At 43.2% G+C, this 21847-nt stretch overlaps 1 protein-coding gene across 3 annotated transcripts in view; it reads right to left on the reverse strand.

The window, feature by feature from the left end:
• Positions 1–899: 899 nt before the first annotated feature.
• Positions 900–21847, reverse strand: part of ric1 (RIC1 homolog, RAB6A GEF complex partner 1) — a 46658-nt gene continuing 25710 nt past the window's right edge. For 2 of the 3 annotated variants that reach the window (XM_085413913.1, XM_085413915.1), the window contains 25 exons: positions 21409–21488; positions 17810–17917; positions 14283–14428; positions 14020–14156; positions 11860–11951; positions 11111–11199; positions 10201–10345; positions 10069–10117; positions 9782–9958; positions 9475–9687; positions 9217–9255; positions 8743–8853; positions 7873–7962; positions 7599–7759; positions 6853–6991; positions 6581–6697; positions 6026–6433; positions 5172–5483; positions 4822–4980; positions 4437–4573; positions 4043–4323; positions 3650–3862; positions 3388–3565; positions 3114–3302; positions 900–2021 (listed from right to left, as the gene is read on the reverse strand). In XM_085413913.1, the coding sequence (XP_085270039.1) occupies positions 1706–2021; positions 3114–3302; positions 3388–3565; positions 3650–3862; positions 4043–4323; positions 4437–4573; positions 4822–4980; positions 5172–5483; positions 6026–6433; positions 6581–6697; positions 6853–6991; positions 7599–7759; positions 7873–7962; positions 8743–8853; positions 9217–9255; positions 9475–9687; positions 9782–9958; positions 10069–10117; positions 10201–10345; positions 11111–11199; positions 11860–11951; positions 14020–14156; positions 14283–14428; positions 17810–17917; positions 21409–21488 (4086 nt within the window). In that variant the 3' untranslated portion in view covers positions 900–1705. The remainder of the gene's footprint in view (positions 2022–3113; positions 3303–3387; positions 3566–3649; positions 3863–4042; positions 4324–4436; positions 4574–4821; positions 4981–5171; positions 5484–6025; positions 6434–6580; positions 6698–6852; positions 6992–7598; positions 7760–7872; positions 7963–8742; positions 8854–9216; positions 9256–9474; positions 9688–9781; positions 9959–10068; positions 10118–10200; positions 10346–11110; positions 11200–11859; positions 11952–14019; positions 14157–14282; positions 14429–17809; positions 17918–21408; positions 21489–21847) is intronic. The other variant, XM_085413914.1, reaches the window with a different exon arrangement.

Raw genomic sequence — 21847 nt, forward strand, 5'->3', positions numbered from 1 at the left:
GAGGGTCGAAGTAGACGATACAGAGCTGCTCGGGCCGTCTTAACCTTTTTGTGTATAGTGACGGGCAGCTCGTAGAAGAGAAACCATTCAAGAATCTAAACAGATAAACACACCCAACTATAACTTATCATTTTGGTCTAGGATGAGAAGCGCACAGCTGGGGGGGAATGAAAGAAAAAACAAACCCAAAAGCAGTAGTAAGCATAAAAAAATAAAGCTGAGTAACATTTCAATACATTGCACAATATAATACTGACGCATTGTTTTTCTTTTAGTGCTTGTAGTTGAGCCAATGCATGACTTTGATAACTAAAGAGGAGGGAGAAGGAGTTTTGTTATCAGTCATTAAAAACAAAGCAGGAATGATCTCTCAGCTAATAATCCCAATAAATAATAGTAATGACGAGGACTAATACGATAAAAATCAATTCCACGTGATCAGAGTCACCAATCATGTCAACATGGTGTGAACACGGCCCTGCACACGCGTTCAGATTTCCACTCGGAAGCACGAGAACACGGCGATCGGCCTCCCGCTCGTCTCGCGGGTGGTCCGGACGAACTGCGAGAGGGTGAGGGTCAAAAACCACACGGCGACTTATCTATTGCACAACAATCAATCCCTCAAACTAAAACAATACTAACGCGTCGCTCCTAACACTGCTGACAAGCCAACGATCCACCTGATGGCTTTTAAAAACTCACTAATGATGTGCCTTTGGCGTGATGGGAAACAAAGCCTTTTTTGAATTTATATTAAAAAAAAAAAAAAAAAAAAAAGCATCTTGTGATTTTTTTTTTTTTGTTCAGCGCAGGAAGTGTTGAGAAGGATCAACACAGATCTGCTTTGCTTTGTGTGAAAACCCACACGGGGAAGGGCGAGGCAGCTGATTCTGTACTTTAGCATCACTAGGGAGGGGGTGGGCAGCGGGCGGGCGAGGTGCTGATCAGTGGTAAGAAACTAGTCTGCACTCAGAACAGTGGGATTCTACTCACAGATCATTTTCTTAGAAACCTTAAATTCAACTGTTTTAAAGAATCGCACAGAATCATCTGCTGAGGGTGTTTTTTCTTTTTTTTTTGGTCACAGGGTGACTGCAGAGGGATAGAAAAATAATGTCATCCTGTACACTGTTACATTATAGAAAAAAAGGTATCACAAAATATTTTAAAATTATACTGAGGTATGAAAGTATGAAACACCTCTTGTGCACACAGACAGAACGGCACGCTTCACGTACTGTAGGCTCAGACGCACTTCAGCGAGTCCCGTAAAAGGTTCTCGAGCTTTTTCTTTGTTCTACGTTATGCTCCGCGGTTAGCGCAAAGATCCGGACAGACCCTTCGAACTGATTCTATCGCTCTACCCAAGCTTTCGCGTGCTGCTCTACAGCTTCCAAAACAACACAAGTGGAAAACAACTGACATGAGTAACCCTCCTCTCTAATCTACCAGCACAATCTGCTGAAATGAGCTCTGTTAAAAAGGAACCGTTTGTGCTGTGATGTCTTTGTGCCTGTCGGGCTGATAGCGATCTAAAGAGTGGGTAATACTGACTGAAGTAGGAACCGACAAAGAGGCGCACAAACGCAGGCACGCACACGCTCGCTCACACAAATGAAGTCTTTTTCCAGTCAGCCAATGCTGCAGCTTTCTCCACTCCGGCCCTTGAAGGGTTCACAGGTTAAAAAGTCCAGAAGAGGCTTCAGGACAAGGTGCAGTCATAGGTTCCCTCCTCCTCCCCCTGCTCCTCCGTTTGTTCGGGAGGACAGTCCTCAGAGGGGGGACGGGGGAAAACTCCTGCGGGTTCGAGAGAGGGCAGGGCCAGGCCCAGCGGGGTCACCACTCCTCTGCTGTCTTCTGCCCGAGGTACCGCGGCTCCTCCCAGACCTTCAGAGCCACTGAGCTTGGAGCATTGGGTGGCAGGCTGGAAGGCTTCAGGCTGCACCTGCTCCGACGTCGACTCCATCAGCCGCTGCAGCTGCGGCTGGATCAGGCTGAGGAATGGTTTGTAACCCAGGCTACGGGAAGAAGACAAAACATTTATTGTAATAAAAAAGGTAAAGAAATCTCTCTATACGAGTTGTTATATCCATCAGTAGAGTTGGATAGGTCAATCCAAATACTGATAGCATAGTTATCAATACTGGTATCGGTATCTGATTGTTACTGATCGTGACTTTTGATAATAGGATCGATAACAACGCCGGCACTGGTATCGGCTCTATACTAGTGTATTAGGACTGATGGTACTGCTGGAAGGTGTGGTTTGTATTTATTGCGTAATATCCATCCACGCATTCGCATCCGCTTATCCTTATCCCAGCTGTCATAGGGCGAGAGGCGGGGTACGCCCTGGACAGGTCGCCAGTCTGTCGCAGGGCTAACACACAGGGAAAAACAACCAGTCGCACTCACTCCCGCATTCACACCTATGGGCAATTTAGATTTTTCAATTAACCTATCCCCACAAAGTGCATGTCTTTGGACTGTGGGAGGAAGCTGGAGTACCGTGGCTCAGGGGGTTGGGAAGCGTATCTGTAACCGGAAGGTCGCCGGTTCGATCCCCGGGCTCTCTGTCCTGGTCGTTGTGTCCTTGGCAAGACACTTTACCCTACCGCCTACTGGTGTTGGCTAGAGGGGCCGATGGCGCGATATGGCAGCCTCGCTTCTGTCAGTCTGCCCCAGGGCAGCTGTGGCTACAACCGTAGCTGCTTCCACCAGTGTGTGAATGTGAGAGTGAATGAATAGTGGCATTGTAAAGCACTTTGGGTGCCTTGAAAAGCGCTATATAAATCCAATCCATTATTATTATTATTATTATTATTATCCGAGGAGAACCCACACAAACATGCAAACTCCACACTCCAATTCCTGATGGTGGAATTGAACTCAGGACCTTCTTGCTGTGAGGCAACAGTGCTAACCACTGTGCTGCCCTATTGTGTAATATAAAAAATATAAAAAAAAATCACAGTGATTTAGTGGTCATTAAAAATGTGTCACAATTTCCAAACTAAAGATGACATCTCATAAATCAGAACACACTGCTCTCCCCTACATAACGTGTTTTTATAGATTAAAAATATCGGTACCAACACAGAACTACCCACCAGTCTGTGGAGGCCCACGCATCGACTGCTAATAATCCGTTTCGGACACTCTGCACATTTTCCGCAGGAACCTCTGGGTTGTCCAGGAAACTGATCACCTGCTTGATGACATTTGCATCCCGCAGGATCAAACCAATCACCACACACCACTCCAGGCAGCCCGCCTCCATGAACACATGGAGAAGATATCTGATAGACACACAGAAGGCGCAGCTTAAATATACGTGTTGATTTTGCATTGAATTAAACGACCATAGTTTGAATGGGGTCCCACCTGAGCTGCACCTGGGACTTGTGCGGGCCTTTGTTGGCCAGCTCCATGGAGATGTGCTCCAGCTCGGCCTGACTCAGGCTCAAAGTGGACGAGTTCTCGTCCACCATTGTCCAGTCGCCATCCACCACTGAGCTGGTCTCTGTGAGGTCTGTGGCCGAGCCGATGCTGTACTCCTCGACTAGAAAGCGCAGTGAGTGAAAGATGAAGTTCGGCTTAAGCGGATGAAAACAAAAGAAGGGAATAACTGTTAAAGTTGTATTACCTTTGTTGGTGAGCAGTGACAGGAAGGCCTCATGAGTCTGTGGTGAGTGCTGGTTCGAGTGAGCAGAAGAGGCTGTGTCCATGTCTTTGGGTCTCTGCTCAAGCCCGTCCATCCAGGTGTGGTTGTCAGGAGCTGTCGGAGGCGGTGCCGTGTCCATGTCGTTGTTCAGCAGGCTGTCTGCTGACTGTGACTTCAACAACCGTGGGCTCAGCACTGAAAACAACAACGAAAAACAGCAAGAATTACAGCGATGAAGCCAGTGATGGCATGTAAGGATTAAATTGTCAGTAGTATGCAAACTGGGGCACCATACTGGATGGCTATTCAACCATCACCTTTAAATATTTAAAGTAATAATTGATTTCTCTGTAAACCTTCCTGTTCTTCACTCACCTGTACGGCACCGTCCATTCTTCAGTGGTGAGCTGAGGTTTCCCACAGGAATGACAGGGAACGGCCAGAGGAAGTCCTTATGGAGCTTCTTCAGCGCCAATACAAAATCATCAACTCGGGCCACGCGGTTTCGCTCGCGACATAACCAGCCGATGAGTTCGAAGCCCAGCTGAGCGGAAAAGCATCCCAGATCACGAAGGCGCACCTGCTCCAGGAGGTGACGGGCATGGCGCCACAGCATCATGTCGATATACATGTTCTCTGCACACTCCACATCCCGACTGGCGGGAGGATGCAACAGAGGGAAAAGACAGGAATAGTTAGATGAGCAGAGCACATTCTGAACAAACTGCAGTACTAGTGTCCACTTTTATGCAAAATAATGTGCAGGTACCCTTTAGCAGAAGATCCAGAAGGCATACTGAAGGTCTTCTGCAGGTTGAACTTTCCTGCGGTGACCGAGTCGGCCGACTGAGACAAGCTGATGCTGCGATTTCTAAAGAACTCGAAACCTCCAGTTGAGCTGGGTTCCTGAACACAGAAACACGTTTGAAGGTTACCAGTTTAAAGTTTATAAAAAGTGCTTTTCATGGGCATGTAGTCAGAAAGAGCTGTGCAATAACACAGAATAAAACAAATAAATAAAACAGGAAGAGACAATAAAAGATCATTAAAGGACAGTCAGTGAATTTAAGACAGAATAAAGATAAAACCGTACGAGGTTGGTGCCCTTGCTTGAAGCCAGACTGACAGTCACTGTAACATTTTCAGCTCCTCACCTGAGTAGTGGGTGTTGGGGGCGGAGTCTCCATCTCCCCTGAACCAATGGCTTTGAGGAATCTGATCATGTGCCGGCAAAGGTCCCACTTGCCCTGCTCGAGAGCCGTGTTGAAGAGAAGAGTGGCGTGCTGTCTGCTCACTGCTGGAACCTCCATATTCTTTATGGAGGAGGAGAAAAAGAGGAACGCCTGAGACTTTGAGGATCTTTTTAAGGATCTTGGAAAAATAAATTAGACTCTTTTCCAAAGATTTTCAAGGGTGAAAATGCAAATAATCTCTGCCATTATAAAGTTAACTGAAGTGGGGAATGTAGAATATGGTAATATGAGCTGTTGACTCCGCTCGTTACCTGCAGTATAATCAAATAGGAGGCCGCTGTGTCCAGATCCTGAGCCATGAGACACTCCTCAAACAGATCTTTGGGGTTTCCCACGGCTGCAAACAGGTAGTTCCACAGGGCGTACTCTGTCTTCCTGGCGCAGTGGACGATGGTCTGGAGGAACAGGGGGAACTCTGTGATGAACTTTGCAACGGTGGGAAGCAGCGGGTCGGGTATGGGCTCCCGCGACGTTGCCTCTTCTTCCAGCACTACATGAACCATCAGCTCCATGACATGGGGGAAGTAGGGGAGGGAGGCACATGACTGAGCCAGCATCAAAGCCTTGAAAGGAAACAGTAAAGAAAGGAATAAATTCTCTCATATACTAACATCGCACACACTATCAATATTTTCATACCTGAATTTCTTGGTAATTCAAACAAATTCATACAAATTTGAAAAGAAAGTTTCTCAGAGCTTTGTCATCATCATGCCCTGATCATCATCGTGATCAGTGCCTTTTGGTCTTTATTTAAAGTTTTCCTAAACAAAATTGCAAACGGAAAAAAAGTAGGGTTTAACCTTTTCATTTAAAAGTATTCCAGTATCAAATATCTCATCTTAAATTGCCTTATGTGCTCTTAAAAATGCAGTGCTGGAAGCCTCATTTCTTTTCTGGCTTCCTCTTTGGCGACAAGTATCTCAGTTTCTTCGGACTTGGATTTCGAGGTTCTTTTTGCTCAGGGTAAGAACATTACGAGGCTAATGTGATTACAGTATGGACCTGTGTTATCGCTTACAAAGAATGTAGTCAAAACTACTCCAAGCAAAGCAAAACCCTTATAAAAATAAGCAGATATGTTGAGCCAGGCTGCTCCAAGTACCTGTTCACCCAGGTTGCGAACCAGCAGCTGTCTCAGTATGTGGTGGAGGTAGATCTGTGAGGTCCTCTCTACTGTGCAGTAGGGAAACAGTGCCTCCAGTGGCTCTGAGGATCCCTGCATCCCGTCGTAGAGCACAGTCTCATTGGTTGCCCCCAGTACGAGGGCATCCTCGAACAGCACGGCCAAAGGGTAGATGTTGATGTGGAAGGGCAGCATTATGCGTCTGGAGAGGAAGGAGTGGGGTTTGCGATGGTCTCGGGGGAAAAGTGGCAGCCACACTTTCATGCCCGCTTCTCCACAGGACAACCAAAGAGCCTCCAGCAGATGGCGCTTTTTCTTGTTGGATCGACAGGTGGTCCAAACATTCTCCACACACTGGGCCAACACGACAGGGGGACAAAATGGGAGCTAGTGGGGGAAAAAAAAGCAAAGCTGTTATGAGCGGATGCCTAAAATTTAAAATTCAGTTTTAGTGGTGTGAGGTCTGATTTCTGTTTGCACGGACATCAGTATTATTAGAACATTTTGCATGCAAAGATATCAGTGTGAACTCACCAGCTTCTTGTTGACAGCAGCCGTGTCTTTCTCTCGCACTTGCGGTCCTGAACGGTCCCGCTGTAGCATGATCAACTGGCCAGCCAGATTTAACATAATGCTCTCTGCCATGCAGGCCTGACACACACACACACACACACACACACACACACACACACACACACACACACACACACACACACACACACACACACACACACACACGAGGCATTATTAAAACACCTGTAGTTACAGATCGGCGGTTGCTGTATGCTACTGTGTTCCTGCACTACCTGCTGCGGGGCTTTTAATGTGATGCCAGTCTCGGTGCGCACAGACGTGAGAGTGACAGACACCACAAGGGCTGGATGAGGGATGTAACGGGACATCGACACCTCCTGCAGCAGCTCCACACTGGCTGTCGGGTTTGGACTGGAATGATAATAATAATCAGGAGCTTAATGAAAGAAGACTAATGCACGGGAAAGAAAATAATCCAAGAATGCAAAGAAAAGAGCTGAAAACCATACAACGATTCTACATTTTCTACTGTGACAGCTTCACGTTAAAAGGATTTTTCTGTTTAACCAGTTCAAGGCCGGCAGTCATGAAGTGGTCACAGGAAAGCAACATCTCAAGAATCATTCATTATAGTTTTTTTGTTTCATTTGTAAGAATAATTTTCATCATATTTGACATTTTTATAAAATTTTGTTAAGACTCGCATATAATTTCCTGAATAAGAGCCGAGCAACCTTGACTCTGACCACTGTATTCCAAACAAATTCTGAAATCCAAATAAACCGACGTATCAAATCTGTGGGAATTCTCAAGGCGTTCCAGATATATAACCTTCATGAAAAGTGATGAATGAACAGCTGAAAGCAGGACCCAACAACATAAGGCCCTCCATCCATAACGGTCACTGGCACAAAAACTGATAAAACCTGCCCACCGTAACACCAACAGATGACGTTCTTCTCCGGAAACGGTTAATTTGTGATGTAAAGACTGGATTCGTGTGTGTATAGAAGCCCACCTGTCGTTCTTCCTCTCTATACTATAAAGACAGATGGAGCAGTCGGCTCTGAAGAGTATGACCATGTCTCTGAAGACATTGAGCAGCAGAGTGTCAGAATGTAGCTTAGTAACTGAAGCAAAGGCATTGTCCAGGTTGGATGAGCGTTGATAGAGTCTCAACTACAGAGAGACCACAGACGGAGACATCAAAATTAAAGACAGGCATTAGATCAGACAAAAAAACCAAAGGGATTTTTGACACGGTGGTATTATAGGTGGTGCTTCAGTCTCACCTGCTCCTGCTGGTCTATAAAATTGTAACAGGCCACCACCACAAAGTCATTCCACCAAGCCAGACCTCCTGTGACTGTCATGTTCTGCTCCTGCAGAAAAAAGCAACAACACATTTATCAGGTACTGTCCAACAAAAACACTTTTGTGCACAAATTCATTTTTTAAACAGACTGTTATTCTAATTGTATTTTCAACTGCATTTTTAGAGCTTTTGCATGGAATAGCTTTCTCCACGCACATACGCACAAACAATATATGGACAAAAGTACTGAAGCACCAATAAACACACTTATAGAAGCTGTCTGGATCTGGAAACCCACACTGTGAAGCTCCTGACACGCAGTTTTTGTGGTGATGTTAATGTCAGAGGAGGTTTGCAGCTCTGCAGTTATTGAGTGAGCAGAGTGGCTTTTACACACTATGCGTCTAGGCAGCACTTAGCGACCCTGCTCTATGACTTCATGTGGTCTGTCACTTTGTGGTTGAGTTGCTGTGGTTCCTAAATGCTTCCACCTTTCAGTAACACCACTTACTGTGGATATGCGCGTTGGAGGAAATGTCACAAACTGGCTTATTACATCAGTGGCATCCTATTACAGCCCCACACTGAAATTCAGTGAACTATTTAGGACGACCCATTCTCTCACAAATGCTTGTGAAGGCAGACTGCATGGCTAGGTGTGTATTCATATTCACAAAAAAAAAAAATGAAGTTACAAGTTATTCCTGGCACATTTGTCTTTGTTACAGTGGCAGTATTTTCAACGTGTGGACAAAATAAAAGTATCTTAGAGCTCAGATGAGGTTTTTCCGTCATTGACCACCTATTGATCACTGCACCAAAGTCATCTATTAAGGTGTCAACATACCTGAGTGATATTCCCAAACAACTTCCATTTCCTTGTAAACAAGGAGTAGTGTGCAAAGCCTCGCCTCCCTGCTACAGCCATGCACTGGCCTGCTGTGTCTATGGCTGCAAACTTTACAAACATACACAGACGTCGGTAAGATACACCAAACACCAATTTCAAGTGTTGACACAGAAAACGAGCAACTCCATAAAACTAAAAACAGCTCTCACTGGTTTTGCTACCAGTGTGATGACATTTTTTTAAAGTTAAGTTGAGCTTGTTTATAGAGCTTTACATCATATAAAAATGAGCTTTGGAGGCCAGAGGCAACCAAGCCAAAACTTTCCACATAAAAAGAGGACTATACTTCACATTTATCTTCTTCTGCATGTAAAACAAGCTTACTTTATAAAAACTGAATGCATGCATTTATTTATCAAACATCACTGAGATCAACATTAAAGTCAAACACACACACACACACACACTTACCCGTATAGGCCAGTTGCTCTCTAGGTATGTGCTGTGAATCTAGAGGACAAATAAAATTCAATTTTAAAAAAATGAAATGACAATGAGCTAAATTTTAGATTTACTGACACACACAGGCCACTTCAAGCTACTCAGTTTATTTGCATCTGTCTTTCATAATCCATAATCCAGAAATGACTGCAGTCTCTGTGCACTAACTTATTCTTGATAATGACATACAGGAAGTTTGCAGAGCAGCAGGAGGAAGCACATCCTTACCTGGACCACGTGCCAGTGCTTGTGTCCCAGTAAAGTGCTGAGTCCCTGAGAGAGAGAGGAGTCGGGGTTGGGGGGCGGGTGCAGCGGGCTGCCGTCGCGCGGGTGTAAGTGTGTGTGTGGGTGTGTGTCAGAGTTGCTATGGATCTGTGTGGGGTCACCGCAGGTCAGGTAGAGGCGGTCTTCACCGTGGAGTAACACCTGCTCCTGGTTACTCTGCAACAGCCAAGAAAGGAGCAAACCGAGCATAAATGCAGGGCATGGCGCGTGTGTGCGGTGATGCTTCCATCAGCACCGTGCATCTTCTCACCGTGCAGGGGTTGACTGTGAGGGCGCTCTTAATGAAGTGGAACTGCAGTATGCCAGCCTGCAAAGCGCTGGAGTTAGGAGGTGCAACCATCTCCACATCCTGCTCCTGCTCCTCTTGTCTTCTCCTCTCCTGTTTGTGAGGGAGCACCCATAGGTGGTAGCCTTCTGCACCCCAGCTCTAGAAAGGGGCAAAGTGCAAGATTCAGCATACAAAAAAAGTTTTCACCTCTATCACAAATAAAGACTTTTATTTTGATTTTTTCACTCTTAAAACAAATGTCTACATACCATAGAGCTGATTTTAAGGGGGTCTTTCTTGGTACCATCAGATCGATGTCTAAAGGGAGCAAACACACAAAAATCATTACAAACGAACACGCTGTATGAATGTAGCAGGGCCGCATCTGTGCCTTCACTCACATGAAGTCCTCTCCCAGAGTGCAGATGAGGTGAGCTCCGAAGACGCTCCACAGCGACAGGCCGCCGCACTCCCACGTAACCATGACAACGCTGCAGTCAGGTGACCAGCAGATTAGTTTGACAGGGCCCGTCTTGTTGTAGATGTCTGAAAAGGCAAAGAGTGCACAGAAATTACAACACTTCTGTTTTACTGTTGTATTGGACTTTTTCTTTTTCTATTTTATTTATGCACCAAGTTCTGTTGTGTTTTCATTTTTATACATAATGACGAGCAAAATCTGTGAATGGCATCACGTTGGGTGACATCAAAAGAGCAATACTGTTGATTCTGCACAAACACTTTGTGCTTTTCTAGATTCACTGGGATTTTAACAAACATGTAATGACAGTCGACTGAATGTGCAGAAAGGCCACTGCAGGTAAAACTGTGCCACATTTGGCTCTTGTAGATAAAAACATTTATATAAAATCAGAATGATATTACCTAATGGTAACCTAATGAGGGCTTAGTTTGTAGAATGTGATGCAACTGGGATAATATTACAGGAGCTGCTATTTAATTAAAGAGGAGGAGAATTGCATGACACACCTTGCCTCAAACTCTGCGGGAGTTTAAAGTAAGGTGTCTTTACGCTAAGCTCTTAACTACAAAGCAAGAGGAAGACACCAGCCATTTTCATTGTTTAAACAGCCATGGGTCTATAAGGCAGTTCAGCCACTAGGGTGAGCTATGGCTTTGGACCACAAATCCAACAAAAGTGATGCAGGATATCAGATACACAAAGAGAAAGACAAAAAGCTGAAGGAATGTACATTACAACCTGTAAAAGGATGCTAAGTGGAGCTAAGCTAAGATGAAAAAGGAGTAAAAAAAAGCAAGACACAAGAATTGAGGGTAAAATGAGGATACCTGGGTAGTGTTTTGGAGTGAGCTCCAGTTTGTGGGAGAGCTGCATCGACCCTGTTGTGGTGTCGATCATGTACACCAGCACCGAGCCGCTGCAATGACAACACACGCATTTCAACCAGCGTAACATGCTGTGTAAGATGAGAGGAACTGCATGAAACGTCACGGCCTAGCTACAATTCTGTGCTGTGAGCTTCCCCCAGCATGTTTGTGCATCTCTTTGCACGTTAACATGAGACAAACATACATGAAAACAATTAAAACAGCAACACAAGCTCAGCATCTGTACTGTATGTGAATGCCATTAAACACAGATGCTTAAAAATCGGATGTCTGCAGTTGCTCCCTGCCGATATTTTGCTTAAGCTTGTTTTCAAATATGTGAAGACTTTAGTAAAACATTTGTACTTTATACATTTCCAATGTTTTGAAAAATATAGTACAAAACAGTGTAGAAAATAGTGTCCGAAACATGGTGAAGGGGAAAAGGAAGCAGCATGGAGAGAAATTCCTGCCAACCTGGCGTTATTGCTCTGCGTGAGGAGTTCCTGACGAGTACACACTACTTAGCCTCAGCAAACACAAACTGACAGATTCTCACACTGGACACACACACACACCACACTGACAACAACCTCTCTGTACCACACACACACACATTCAACAAACACACCCAAGATCGCTTTCCAGCACTGCCCTGTAAACGATGTAGGGAGACGGCGAGAGAGGGAGACGTTTGCAGAGACATGTACCTGGCGCAGCCAAAGGCCATCAGCCTGTACTTGTTGTTGACAGCCACACAGGTGCCATCAGTCACATCCGCTGCCCAGACACCCTGCAACTGCTGGACAAACACAAGAAGCCTTCTTGAATAACAGGTAACAGTAAAATGATGCAGACTGTCAAAAAAAGAAAAGATAACAAATCTGAGAGTAAAGCACATCATCACTCGATTGGTCACAATTTGTATCTGACATTTATGTCTTGATGTTAAAAATCAACACCCACTGTCTATTTTCCAGCCAAAATATTAACTGTAAACTGAGATGCAAGAAAATGTTTTTCCTGATGGTCATTTCGGTCTTCACCGTGCCAAGAACACTAAAAGCCGCAATATTATTAATAACATTTTGTTCTGGCTTTGTGTGTACTTGAACATGTTGCATTATTAGTGTGCATAATTGCTCTCTGGAAGTACTGCTGTGCATCTCCTGCATGGTGAAAAAGCAAGTATATCGGAGTTTCTGACAGTAAATCAGGAAGGGACCAATTCCTGCCACTATTAAAAATGTATATCTTGGAAAATAAATAAATAAATAACTAAAATGATAAAAATAAATGGTATTCAAAACTTTCCACACAAACAAATTAGGTCCATAATCAGACACTTTTTGTGGCTTTGCCTCTGTACATCACCACCACAATCAATATGTGATTAAAGTGCAGATTTTAAGCTTTAATTCAAAGAGTTTCACAGAAATTTTGCATTTGTTCAAAATTAGTGAAAAGCAGTTTTTAAACCAGGTTCTTATTCAAAACAAAGCAGACAAAGGAGAGAAGAGTGTGAGATGGTGATCCATCAGCTCACATCATTTTAAATGTGGTGGCTACAGTGTTACAGCATGTATGGGAGCCAGTGGAGCGGGCTCACTATTTATTGATGATGTAACGGTTTATAGAAGTAGCAGGAAGAACTCTGAAGTGTACATGGCTATACTCTCTGCTCAGATTCAGCCAAATGCTGCAAAACAGACAAAGCTTCACAGTGCACATGGATAATGACCCAAAGAATATTGTAAAAGTTAAGGCAAAGAAATGGGATATTCTTCAATGGCCAAGTCTGTCACCTGATCTCACTCGAGTATAGCAGCTTTTCAGTTACTGAAGATAAAACTGAACGCAGGGAGCTTCACAAACACCTGAAGGTGACTGCAGAAAAGGCCAAGCAGAGCATCTCCAGGGAGCAAACAACACTTTCTATGTCCATGTTTTCGAGACTTTAGGCAGTCATTGACTGAAAATGATTTTCATCCAAGTAATAACACAACCTCTATTTAAAATTACGCTAGTTTGTCCAATAAACTCGAATGTGTAAATGTGTATAAAAAATGGCCATAATTGCTAAATAGTCAATATAAAGGTTTCGTAAAACCCTTTGAATTGAAGCTGAAAGTGTGCACTTCAATCACATAGTGACTGTCTGATTGAAAAGCTACAGAAGCAAAACTACAAAAAAAAAAAAAAAAAAAGAAGAAGAAGAAATTCTGAACTTTATACCCTGAAACAAGCTGTTCTAGTCTACTAAAAGCCAACCAGAGCACTCAATTGATTTGCAGAATAAAAAGCATGGTTATCTTCACGAAACAGAGAAATCATTATGCTGTTAGTGATTTGGCTGCATGAAATAGGGCTTATAGTGTTCCTATCATCGTGGTGTCAGGTGTCCTGTAATAATAAATTGGCTATTTAATGCCATAACAACAGCAGTTTTCACACATGCACTGCAGCCTTGAGCATTTCTGAGTGGAACGCTATGTGAGAAAGCAAAGGTCTGACTCTGTCGTCTTGGACATTTAATGGCCCTTACGCTGCCAGCTCCCTACTATAAGGTCTGTGTAATGTGATTTTGCCCATGTGAAAATAGAGCAGGTAATTATTCAAGAATTCACTGCGGACGGCTGGATGGCATGTGGCCGGCCTGCAGCACCCTCGCTTAAACCAAACATAGTTTGAGCAGTGAGAACAGATCTGACACAAACCGCCTCCTGCTGTGTACTGCACATAAACAAAGGGCCAACTGCGCACAATGTCTCGACTACGATTATTACGCCGTTGTGGAAAATGACTAATTCAACTGTTTTGACCGTCTGTGTGCTTTAACGTGACCAGTGCGTGTCTGTGAGCATCCTTACGTCTGCAGTGATGGTGTTGCTCAGTGGGGTGATAAAGCCCAGGCGTCCGTCACTCAGTACGACAGCAAAGCCATCCAGGGTCACACAGTACTCCATACAGCGGATATGAACCCCCTCCAGGTCCAGAGAAGGGCCACCTAAATACACAGGGAGGGAGAACTTCTTTTATAAGATAACATTTTCCCGGCTGAAAAGCTACTGTAGGCTGATTTTGTTTTAATGTTACTCTGTTGTATTTGAGCAGAGTGCATTGATCTTTTAACCTCGAGCAGACTGCAGGTCCAATGAGAAGGGGATTGTAGTAAGGCAGATGGCCTTGCGTCCATTGCTGCCGAGCCCATCCCAATGCAGCACATGGAGATAACCGTCTGCGGTACACACCAGCAAATCCTCCTGGAGGGACTGCAGGCTAGTGGGAAGAAGTTTTTTAAAAAAGTAAATATTAATCAAAGGAACAGGGAAAAAAAAAAGAAGTTAGTAAAAGAAAGCGGGGGGAGCTAGGTAGGCAGGGTAGAAACAACATAACAAGACAGAAAACAGTGGGCTATTCATCATCCAGCTGTGCCCCGTGTGAAGACTGAAAGTTTTACTGGGCAGCTGTGATGAGGCCATGTAGCTGCTAGTGCCAAGTCTCCCTATCTTTTAACACACAAGAGAACAAACAACAGTGTGTTTGTGTGGGTAAAGTACTTCATTGTATCCTAAAAATAAAAAAAAATAAAAAAGGGGTAAGAGGTTTAACACAGAGGAAGGCACGACGACAACAGCCGAGAGTGAGCAAGTGGAAAAATGAAGGGAAGCAAAGGCTTTAAGCACAGTGGACTGACACTGTGGAGGAGGCAACGTCTTTTACTGCAGCTTCACGCAGCAGGAGACACCCACTCATCTCCTGCACAATCAAGCTGTGCCTGTGAAATGCCAACAGAGCGCTCTAATTCAGATGACTACCCCGTAATCTCTGTCGAGCACAGACAGCGGAGGAGAAATGGCAGATGAACACGGAACAATACAAACAAAAACAAAAAGGCGGACAAAACGAAACAGTAAAAGTTCTTGTCACTCATTAAACGTCAAACACGTCAAGCTCCAGGACATGTGGGTTATAGCTGGAACAAAGACAGAAACTAAAACAACACAAAACTCAAACCACCATAGAGCAGAAAGCAATTGTATTAGACTGGCTCCATCGTTCTAGTGCCTCCCCTCACTTTGCGTGTCCAGGGAGCTACACTAACTATACATTTTGGAAAATAGTCTTGAGCAATATTTCTCTGCGATTTCTGAAGATCAAAGTTCTTCTTTTTACATTGGCTGCTTTTTCACTCATTTTCAGTCCACTCCTTACCTGATCAGTTTTACAGGAATGTTTCTTTATTTGTTGTTGTTCATTAAGCCGCTCAACACTGACCTATCTATCATTTAAGCATAAATGGCCTCTAACTGAAAGGATAAACCAGTGTTGTTTCTCCACAAACAACTGAGCAAAGAACTCATTTTCGATTTTAACACGTTGACACGCATAAAATCTCATTTTTCCACCAACAAGAGAATTTGCAAGCGCCATTAACCGCAAAGTTGGCATATCTTGAAGTGGTTTGCAGAACGTGCCCTTTGGTTGGTCCATCTACTGTTCACTGAAGCCTCATTGGAAATGGGTGGTTACCAGGAAAACATTCTTAAGGAAGAGAAACAGGAAGAAAGGCTGAAGTATGCCAAGTTACACAAGAACTGGACATGAACTGAAAATGAATGGCACCAGGTCTTTTTTGGGTGATTAATCCTAATTTGAAATTTTTTGGTTCAGATCATCACCAATATTTACAGATGAGGTCAGGAGAGAGTGCATCTACAGTCATGGTTTGGGGCTGCATTTCAGTCAGTGCTGTTGGAGATTTAGTCTAAATTGATAGAAGAATAAAAATACCATCAGATATTGATCCACCATGCAATTGCCATCTGGAATGCTTCTGATTAGCAACTGTTCATATGTAAAAACATACTTAAATGGAAAAAACAAACAAAAAAAAAAAACACACTGTGGATCATTCTAAGTCATAGGTCGGCCTCCCCAGAGCCCAGACCTTAAGATTACTGAAGTAGTGTCAGGTCATCTTGACAGAGAACAGAACAAAAAGGCAGCCAACATCCAACGAAGAGATTTGAATGTCCTTCAAGAAGCCTGGAGAACTATTCCTGAAGACAACTTAAAGAAATTACAAGAAAGCTTGACTAAGAGAGTTCAGACTACGTTGAAGAATAAAGGAGGTCACACCAAATACTGACATACAGTCTGAGGAGAACTCTACAAACCACATTTTTGTACTTGTTTTAAACAATCACAGCACCCATTTCCCCCAAGAGTTTTGCCCAGTACTCTAAACGTGCTGGCCATTTCATTAATATATACTAAAAGCTTTTACAGTAACATTGATGAAATCATGTGCTTTGGTCACTGAACTTTCACTGTATAGTGTAAATTCAGTCACACTTTTTAATCAATTAATTTGTTGATTGTTTTCTTAATTTATTCATTGCATCACAAAGTCCTGATGATTTATTGATTAGACTTTAACATTTTAAACGTGAAAGATTTACATTTGTTTTTCTACAAATATAGTGAGGTCATTAGGTAATTGTCCCTGTTATTCGAGGCTAACACAGAGTACAATGACTGGAAATGGATCCGTCTTCACACTGATATAAACATGTAAAAAATAAAAAAAATTTACAAGCCCTATTTGCCTAATTTTTACAAATGAGTTTGAGCCATTTAAATGAACTTCAGGTTGTCTGACATAATTAAAGACCTAATTAATGGAATAAAAACAGTTCACACTCGTTAAAATGCAACAGGCAAAACAGAAACGTTACATCTGGAGAGAAAGCACAGTCAACAAACCTATAATGGAAAAAACAAACCAAAAAAACTAATGATGGATTCTCATCAGACAATTTGCATCTTTAAAACACCCTGTGATGATCTGAATACAAACTATCCAGAAAACAAGAGTCTGATTTGAATTAATTAGGTCTTCTTTGCTTTAATCAGTTAGCTCATCTGTCACTCACTCCTCCCTCTCATTCATTTTTGCCAATTCATGCATTTCCTCTCTGTGGGCCTCTGCCGTTAAAAATCCACATCAGAGGACTTTAGCTTCTCTTTGCACCTGAGCTGTCTCTCACTGCCAACACTGTCTTTCCATCAGAGGAAGAGATGTTTTCGAGCCATTACCGTGAGCCAAATGGCTGACAAAGAGCTACATTTGTTAAAAAAATGTTTTAATCTTTAAATAGCTGCTGATAAACTACCTGAGAAGCATTTGTGCACAGCTTAAATCTTTAAAATGTTTCAAATCCAACACTATAGTTAGCGCTCACACAGAACAACAGTGATTCTGATTCTGTTGTGCAGGTTTTATGGAAGCTATCCTGCCTGTGTTTAATTTACGACGTTTTAAATCACTGTTTTGAAAGTAACAAGAACATTTATACCCAGGTAAATATTTGTAGGTTCAAGAAAGAGTTATTTACATGGAAACATAAACAGATAATGATGAAGCTAAGCTCAAGGGGTGGCCATAAACATTGTTGAGAGTTTACAGTGAGTGCTTGAATGGAGACAGAGTGTGAGTAAACCTTGAGTGTGTATGTTTGTGCAGGAGAATTTGCCTGTGTAAATGTGAGCTTGATGACACATCAAAGACCGAGAGGGAGTGAGCTGATGCCTGTGTGAGGCTGAGGCAGACAGGTAGACACAACAGAAAGAAAGTATGTATGAGAGAGCACCTACCTGGTGATGGGGGCCTCCAGATCCACAGGCTTCTTCATCTCCAGAGAGAGAGCGGGTGCACATTGCTCCTCCTTAAAACCAGGGGTCACCTTCACACGAGGGCTTCCTCTGTGCAACCACATCATTCCAAACACACATTTTACTCCCAGTTACGTGAAAGTAAACCCAGTGAAATGCTAAAATTGCAAAGTCACAGAGCTGACAATGAACACTGAATATGTCCTAACTTGCTCAAACGCTGCTGGTGTGCTCTAAAGGAATGTGAAGTACACGCTTTGAGCCGCATTTCAATCAAACAAATGCTTTATATGGTGAACAAACATGGGAGAATTAGCAAGAGAAGAGAGCAAACATCCCTAAGCAGACGGAAAAGTATTCACTTTGCTAAACTTCATGGATATTTTATTGTGTTTTAGATTTTGAATGTTTAAATTATCTTACAGTCCTATTAATCAACACTTCATGGCAAAAAAAGAAAGAAAAAGGAAAACGTGTTTTTTTCAGTTATAAAAAGCTAAATGCTGCAAAAAAGAAATAAATGAAAAATCTGAATGTGCTCTGAATATTTCTAATCCTCCGAGGATCAGCTATGGAGGTAATGGAGAAACTGCAGCTATAATTTCACCGCCTGCTCTAATGACGCAAATGCAATCATGAGCAAACAGAGTGTTTACTAGTAAACTGCACCTGTATACCTGCTACTGCTTTCCTCCCCCCACACATGTTGATAGTCATAATGATACCACACCCATAACATTACATAACCACCTTTCACTGTCAAAGTCTGCATCACAGACACAGTAAAAGATTAAACTGGCAACTGCAGTTGCCAGAGTGAATAAGTTAAGAGTTTTACTTCAAGGCAGCGTTTCCTGTTCTCTCTCTTATGGTTGACTGTATATGTAGACACAGGTGATGGAGACACAGCAGTTTAGCGAGGCAAACATCACTGACAGAAGAGGTAACCAGTGCAATCTGGGCCCTGTTCAACTAATCACTGCATATGTATATAAAGGATGAAAGTACCGACTGTAAAATCAAGAGAAAGGTTAGTGTCCTCCTGGTAAACACCAGCTTACACAGTGTATTTCTCAACCAGTTGCAGAGTGGTTGCAGGAGGGTACTTGCTGGTCACACAGAGGTACAGTGGGGCAAAAAAGTATTTAGTCAGCCACCAATTGTGCACGTTCCCCCACTTAAAATGATGACAGAGGTCAGTAATTTGCACCAGAGGTACACTTCAACTGTGAGAGACAGAATGTGAAAAAAAAAATCCATGAATCCACATGGTAGGATTTGTAAAGAATTTATTCGTAAATTAGGGTGGAAAATAAGTATTTGGTCACCTCAGACAAGGAAAATCTCTGGCTCTCACAGACCTGTAACGTCTTCTGTAAGAAGCTTTTCTGTCCCCCACTCGTTACCTGTATGAATGGCACCAGTTTGAACTCATCATCTGTATAAAAGACACCTGTCCACAGCCTCAAACAGTCAGACTCCAAACTCCGCCATGGCCAAGACCAAAGAGCTTTCGAAGGACACCAGGAAAAGTATTGTAGACCTGCACCAGACTGGGAAGAGTGAATCTACAATAGGCAAGCAGCTTGGTGTGAAAAAATCAACTGTGGGAGCAATCATCAGAAAATGGAAGACATACAAGACCACTGATAATCTCCCTCGATCTGGGGCTCCACGCAAGATCTCATCCCGTGGGGTCAAAATGATCATGAGAACGGTGAGCAAAGATCCCAGAACCACACGGGGGGACCTGGTGAATGACCTGCAGAGAGCTGGGACCAAAGTAACAAAGGTCACCATCAGTAACACACTACAACGGCAGGGAATCAAATCCCGCAGTGCCAGACGTGTTCCGCTGCTGAAGCCAGTGCATGTCCAGGCCCGTCTGAAGTTTGCCAGAGAGCACATGGATGATACAGCAGAGGATTGGGAGAATGTCATGTGGTCAGATGAAACCAAAGTAGAACTTTTTGGTATAAACTCAACTCGTCGTGTTTGGAGGAAGAAGAATACTGAGTTGCATCCCAAGAACACCATACCTACTGTGAAGCATGGGGGTGGAAACATCATGCTATGGGGCTGTTTTTCTGCCAAGGGGACAGGACGACTGATCCGTGTTAAGGACAGAATGAATGGGGCCATGTATCGTGAGATTTTGAGCCAAAACCTCCTTCCATCAGTGAGAACTTTGAAGATGAAACGAGGCTGGGTCTTCCAACATGACAATGATCCAAAACACACCGCCCAGGCAACAAAGGAGTGGCTCCGTAAGAAGCATTTGAAAGTCCTGGAGTGGCCTAGCCAGTCTCCAGACCTCAACCCCATAGAAAATCTGTGGCGGGAGTTGAAAGTCCGTGTTGCTCGGCGACAGCCCCAAAACATCACTGCTCTCGAGAAGATCTGCATGGAGGAATGGGCCAAAATACCAGCTACTGTGTGTGCAAACCTGGTAAAGACCTATAGTAAACGTTTGACCTCTGTTATTGCCAACAAAGGTTATGTTACAAAGTATTGAGTTGTATTTTGTTATTGACCAAATACTTATTTTCCACCCTGAATTACGAATAAATTCTTTACAAATCCTACCATGTGGATTCATGGATTTTTTTTTCACATTCTGTCTCTCACAGTTGAAGTGTACCTCTGGTGCAAATTACTGACCTCTGTCATCATTTTAGGTGGGGGAACTTGCACAATCGGTGGCTGACTAAATACTTTTTTGCCCCACTGTATATGATGATGTACTGATAATGTCCTTGTGACTGATTTGGTAGCGCCTAGTTTGCATGGAAGACACTGACATGCCTTAAAAAAACAAACAAAAAAACCCACTCCAACGACTTGCTAAACAAAAGTGAAACTGTGAAGAAACCTGAAACACAAACTGTTTGCCTTTAAACTCACAGCTGTGGCCTTTATAACATGATGCTTGAAGCAGCAAGGTACAGCTTTTTCATTGAAGCAGAGGCTCTCCGATTGTAGTTTTTACCTGGTACAAGGTACTACCACCTAATTGAAACCCCACAAAAATGAGTCGCAAAAGCAATTACAAGGAGATTTTTTGTGATCTTTGTTACAGATTTCACTCAGCAGCAGGCAGCAACCACTTGCCAACAGCGAATCAGGGAATACAGATTTGGTTAGTGACCAGTCTCTAAGGCCTGTGTGGCTCATACTTCTGTTACTGCAAACCTGTTATGAAGAGTGAGGGGTGGATCTGCCTAAAACACCTAGCACAGTTGTGCAGATGGTCATTTGTGTTTCTCATGAGTGTCTTTTGATCTCAATTTTTTCCCCGGCTTCTATTTGTTGTGAGCGTTGCTGTTGTTCCCTTTTCTTTTCTGTGTCAACAGACTGTAGACAAGCCCACAAAATTCCCACCGTTCCTCTTTCTGTGTACCCAAAGACACAAATGGAGTGATGCTGCTTAAACCGCAGCAAAATGTCAATCACAAGGTAGGCTCGTCTTCAAGCACGCACTGTTTATAACCCTCTTTGATACTAATGGGGATCTTAAACACATTTATCAAACAATGGTTCGATAGCTCTTTAAAAGTAGTCTGAATGTGTGGCGCACTCACTTTGGATAGACAGGCTCATAGAGGTACTTGTCATCCCCTCCACCAAGCACATCAAACAAAAGGATGTAGCCTTTGGCAGTCTGAAAACAGAGAGGGGGGGAAAAGTCATTAAAACATCATAAACGTAACTGTTGACAGGAAAAATGAGGAAAAGGTGCGAGACAATAAGATGAGTGCCTTTTCAGACAACAACAGAAACTATAACAGATTAAGTCTGAAGCCCTTGTCAGTGACAGGTTTCTAATTTAGCACAGATAAAGTCTGACTAAGTAGCCTTTTTGCACATTTCTGTGAGTATATATGGACTTTACACAGTTTCTGCTCGTAATGTCTCACCATAATTTGGCTACAGTAAGAATCGAGCACTGTTGTTGTTGTTGTTGTTGTTGTTACAGTGAAACTGTTTCCATAGCTGGGCGCTCCTTTTCATGTGCCATCA

This window comes from Rhamphochromis longiceps, linkage group LG7 (genome assembly GCF_057381845.1).
Source record: "Rhamphochromis longiceps isolate RC_006_pf linkage group LG7, R_longiceps_female_GT1.1, whole genome shotgun sequence".
NCBI classification, from domain to species: Eukaryota; Metazoa; Chordata; class Actinopteri; order Cichliformes; family Cichlidae; genus Rhamphochromis; species Rhamphochromis longiceps.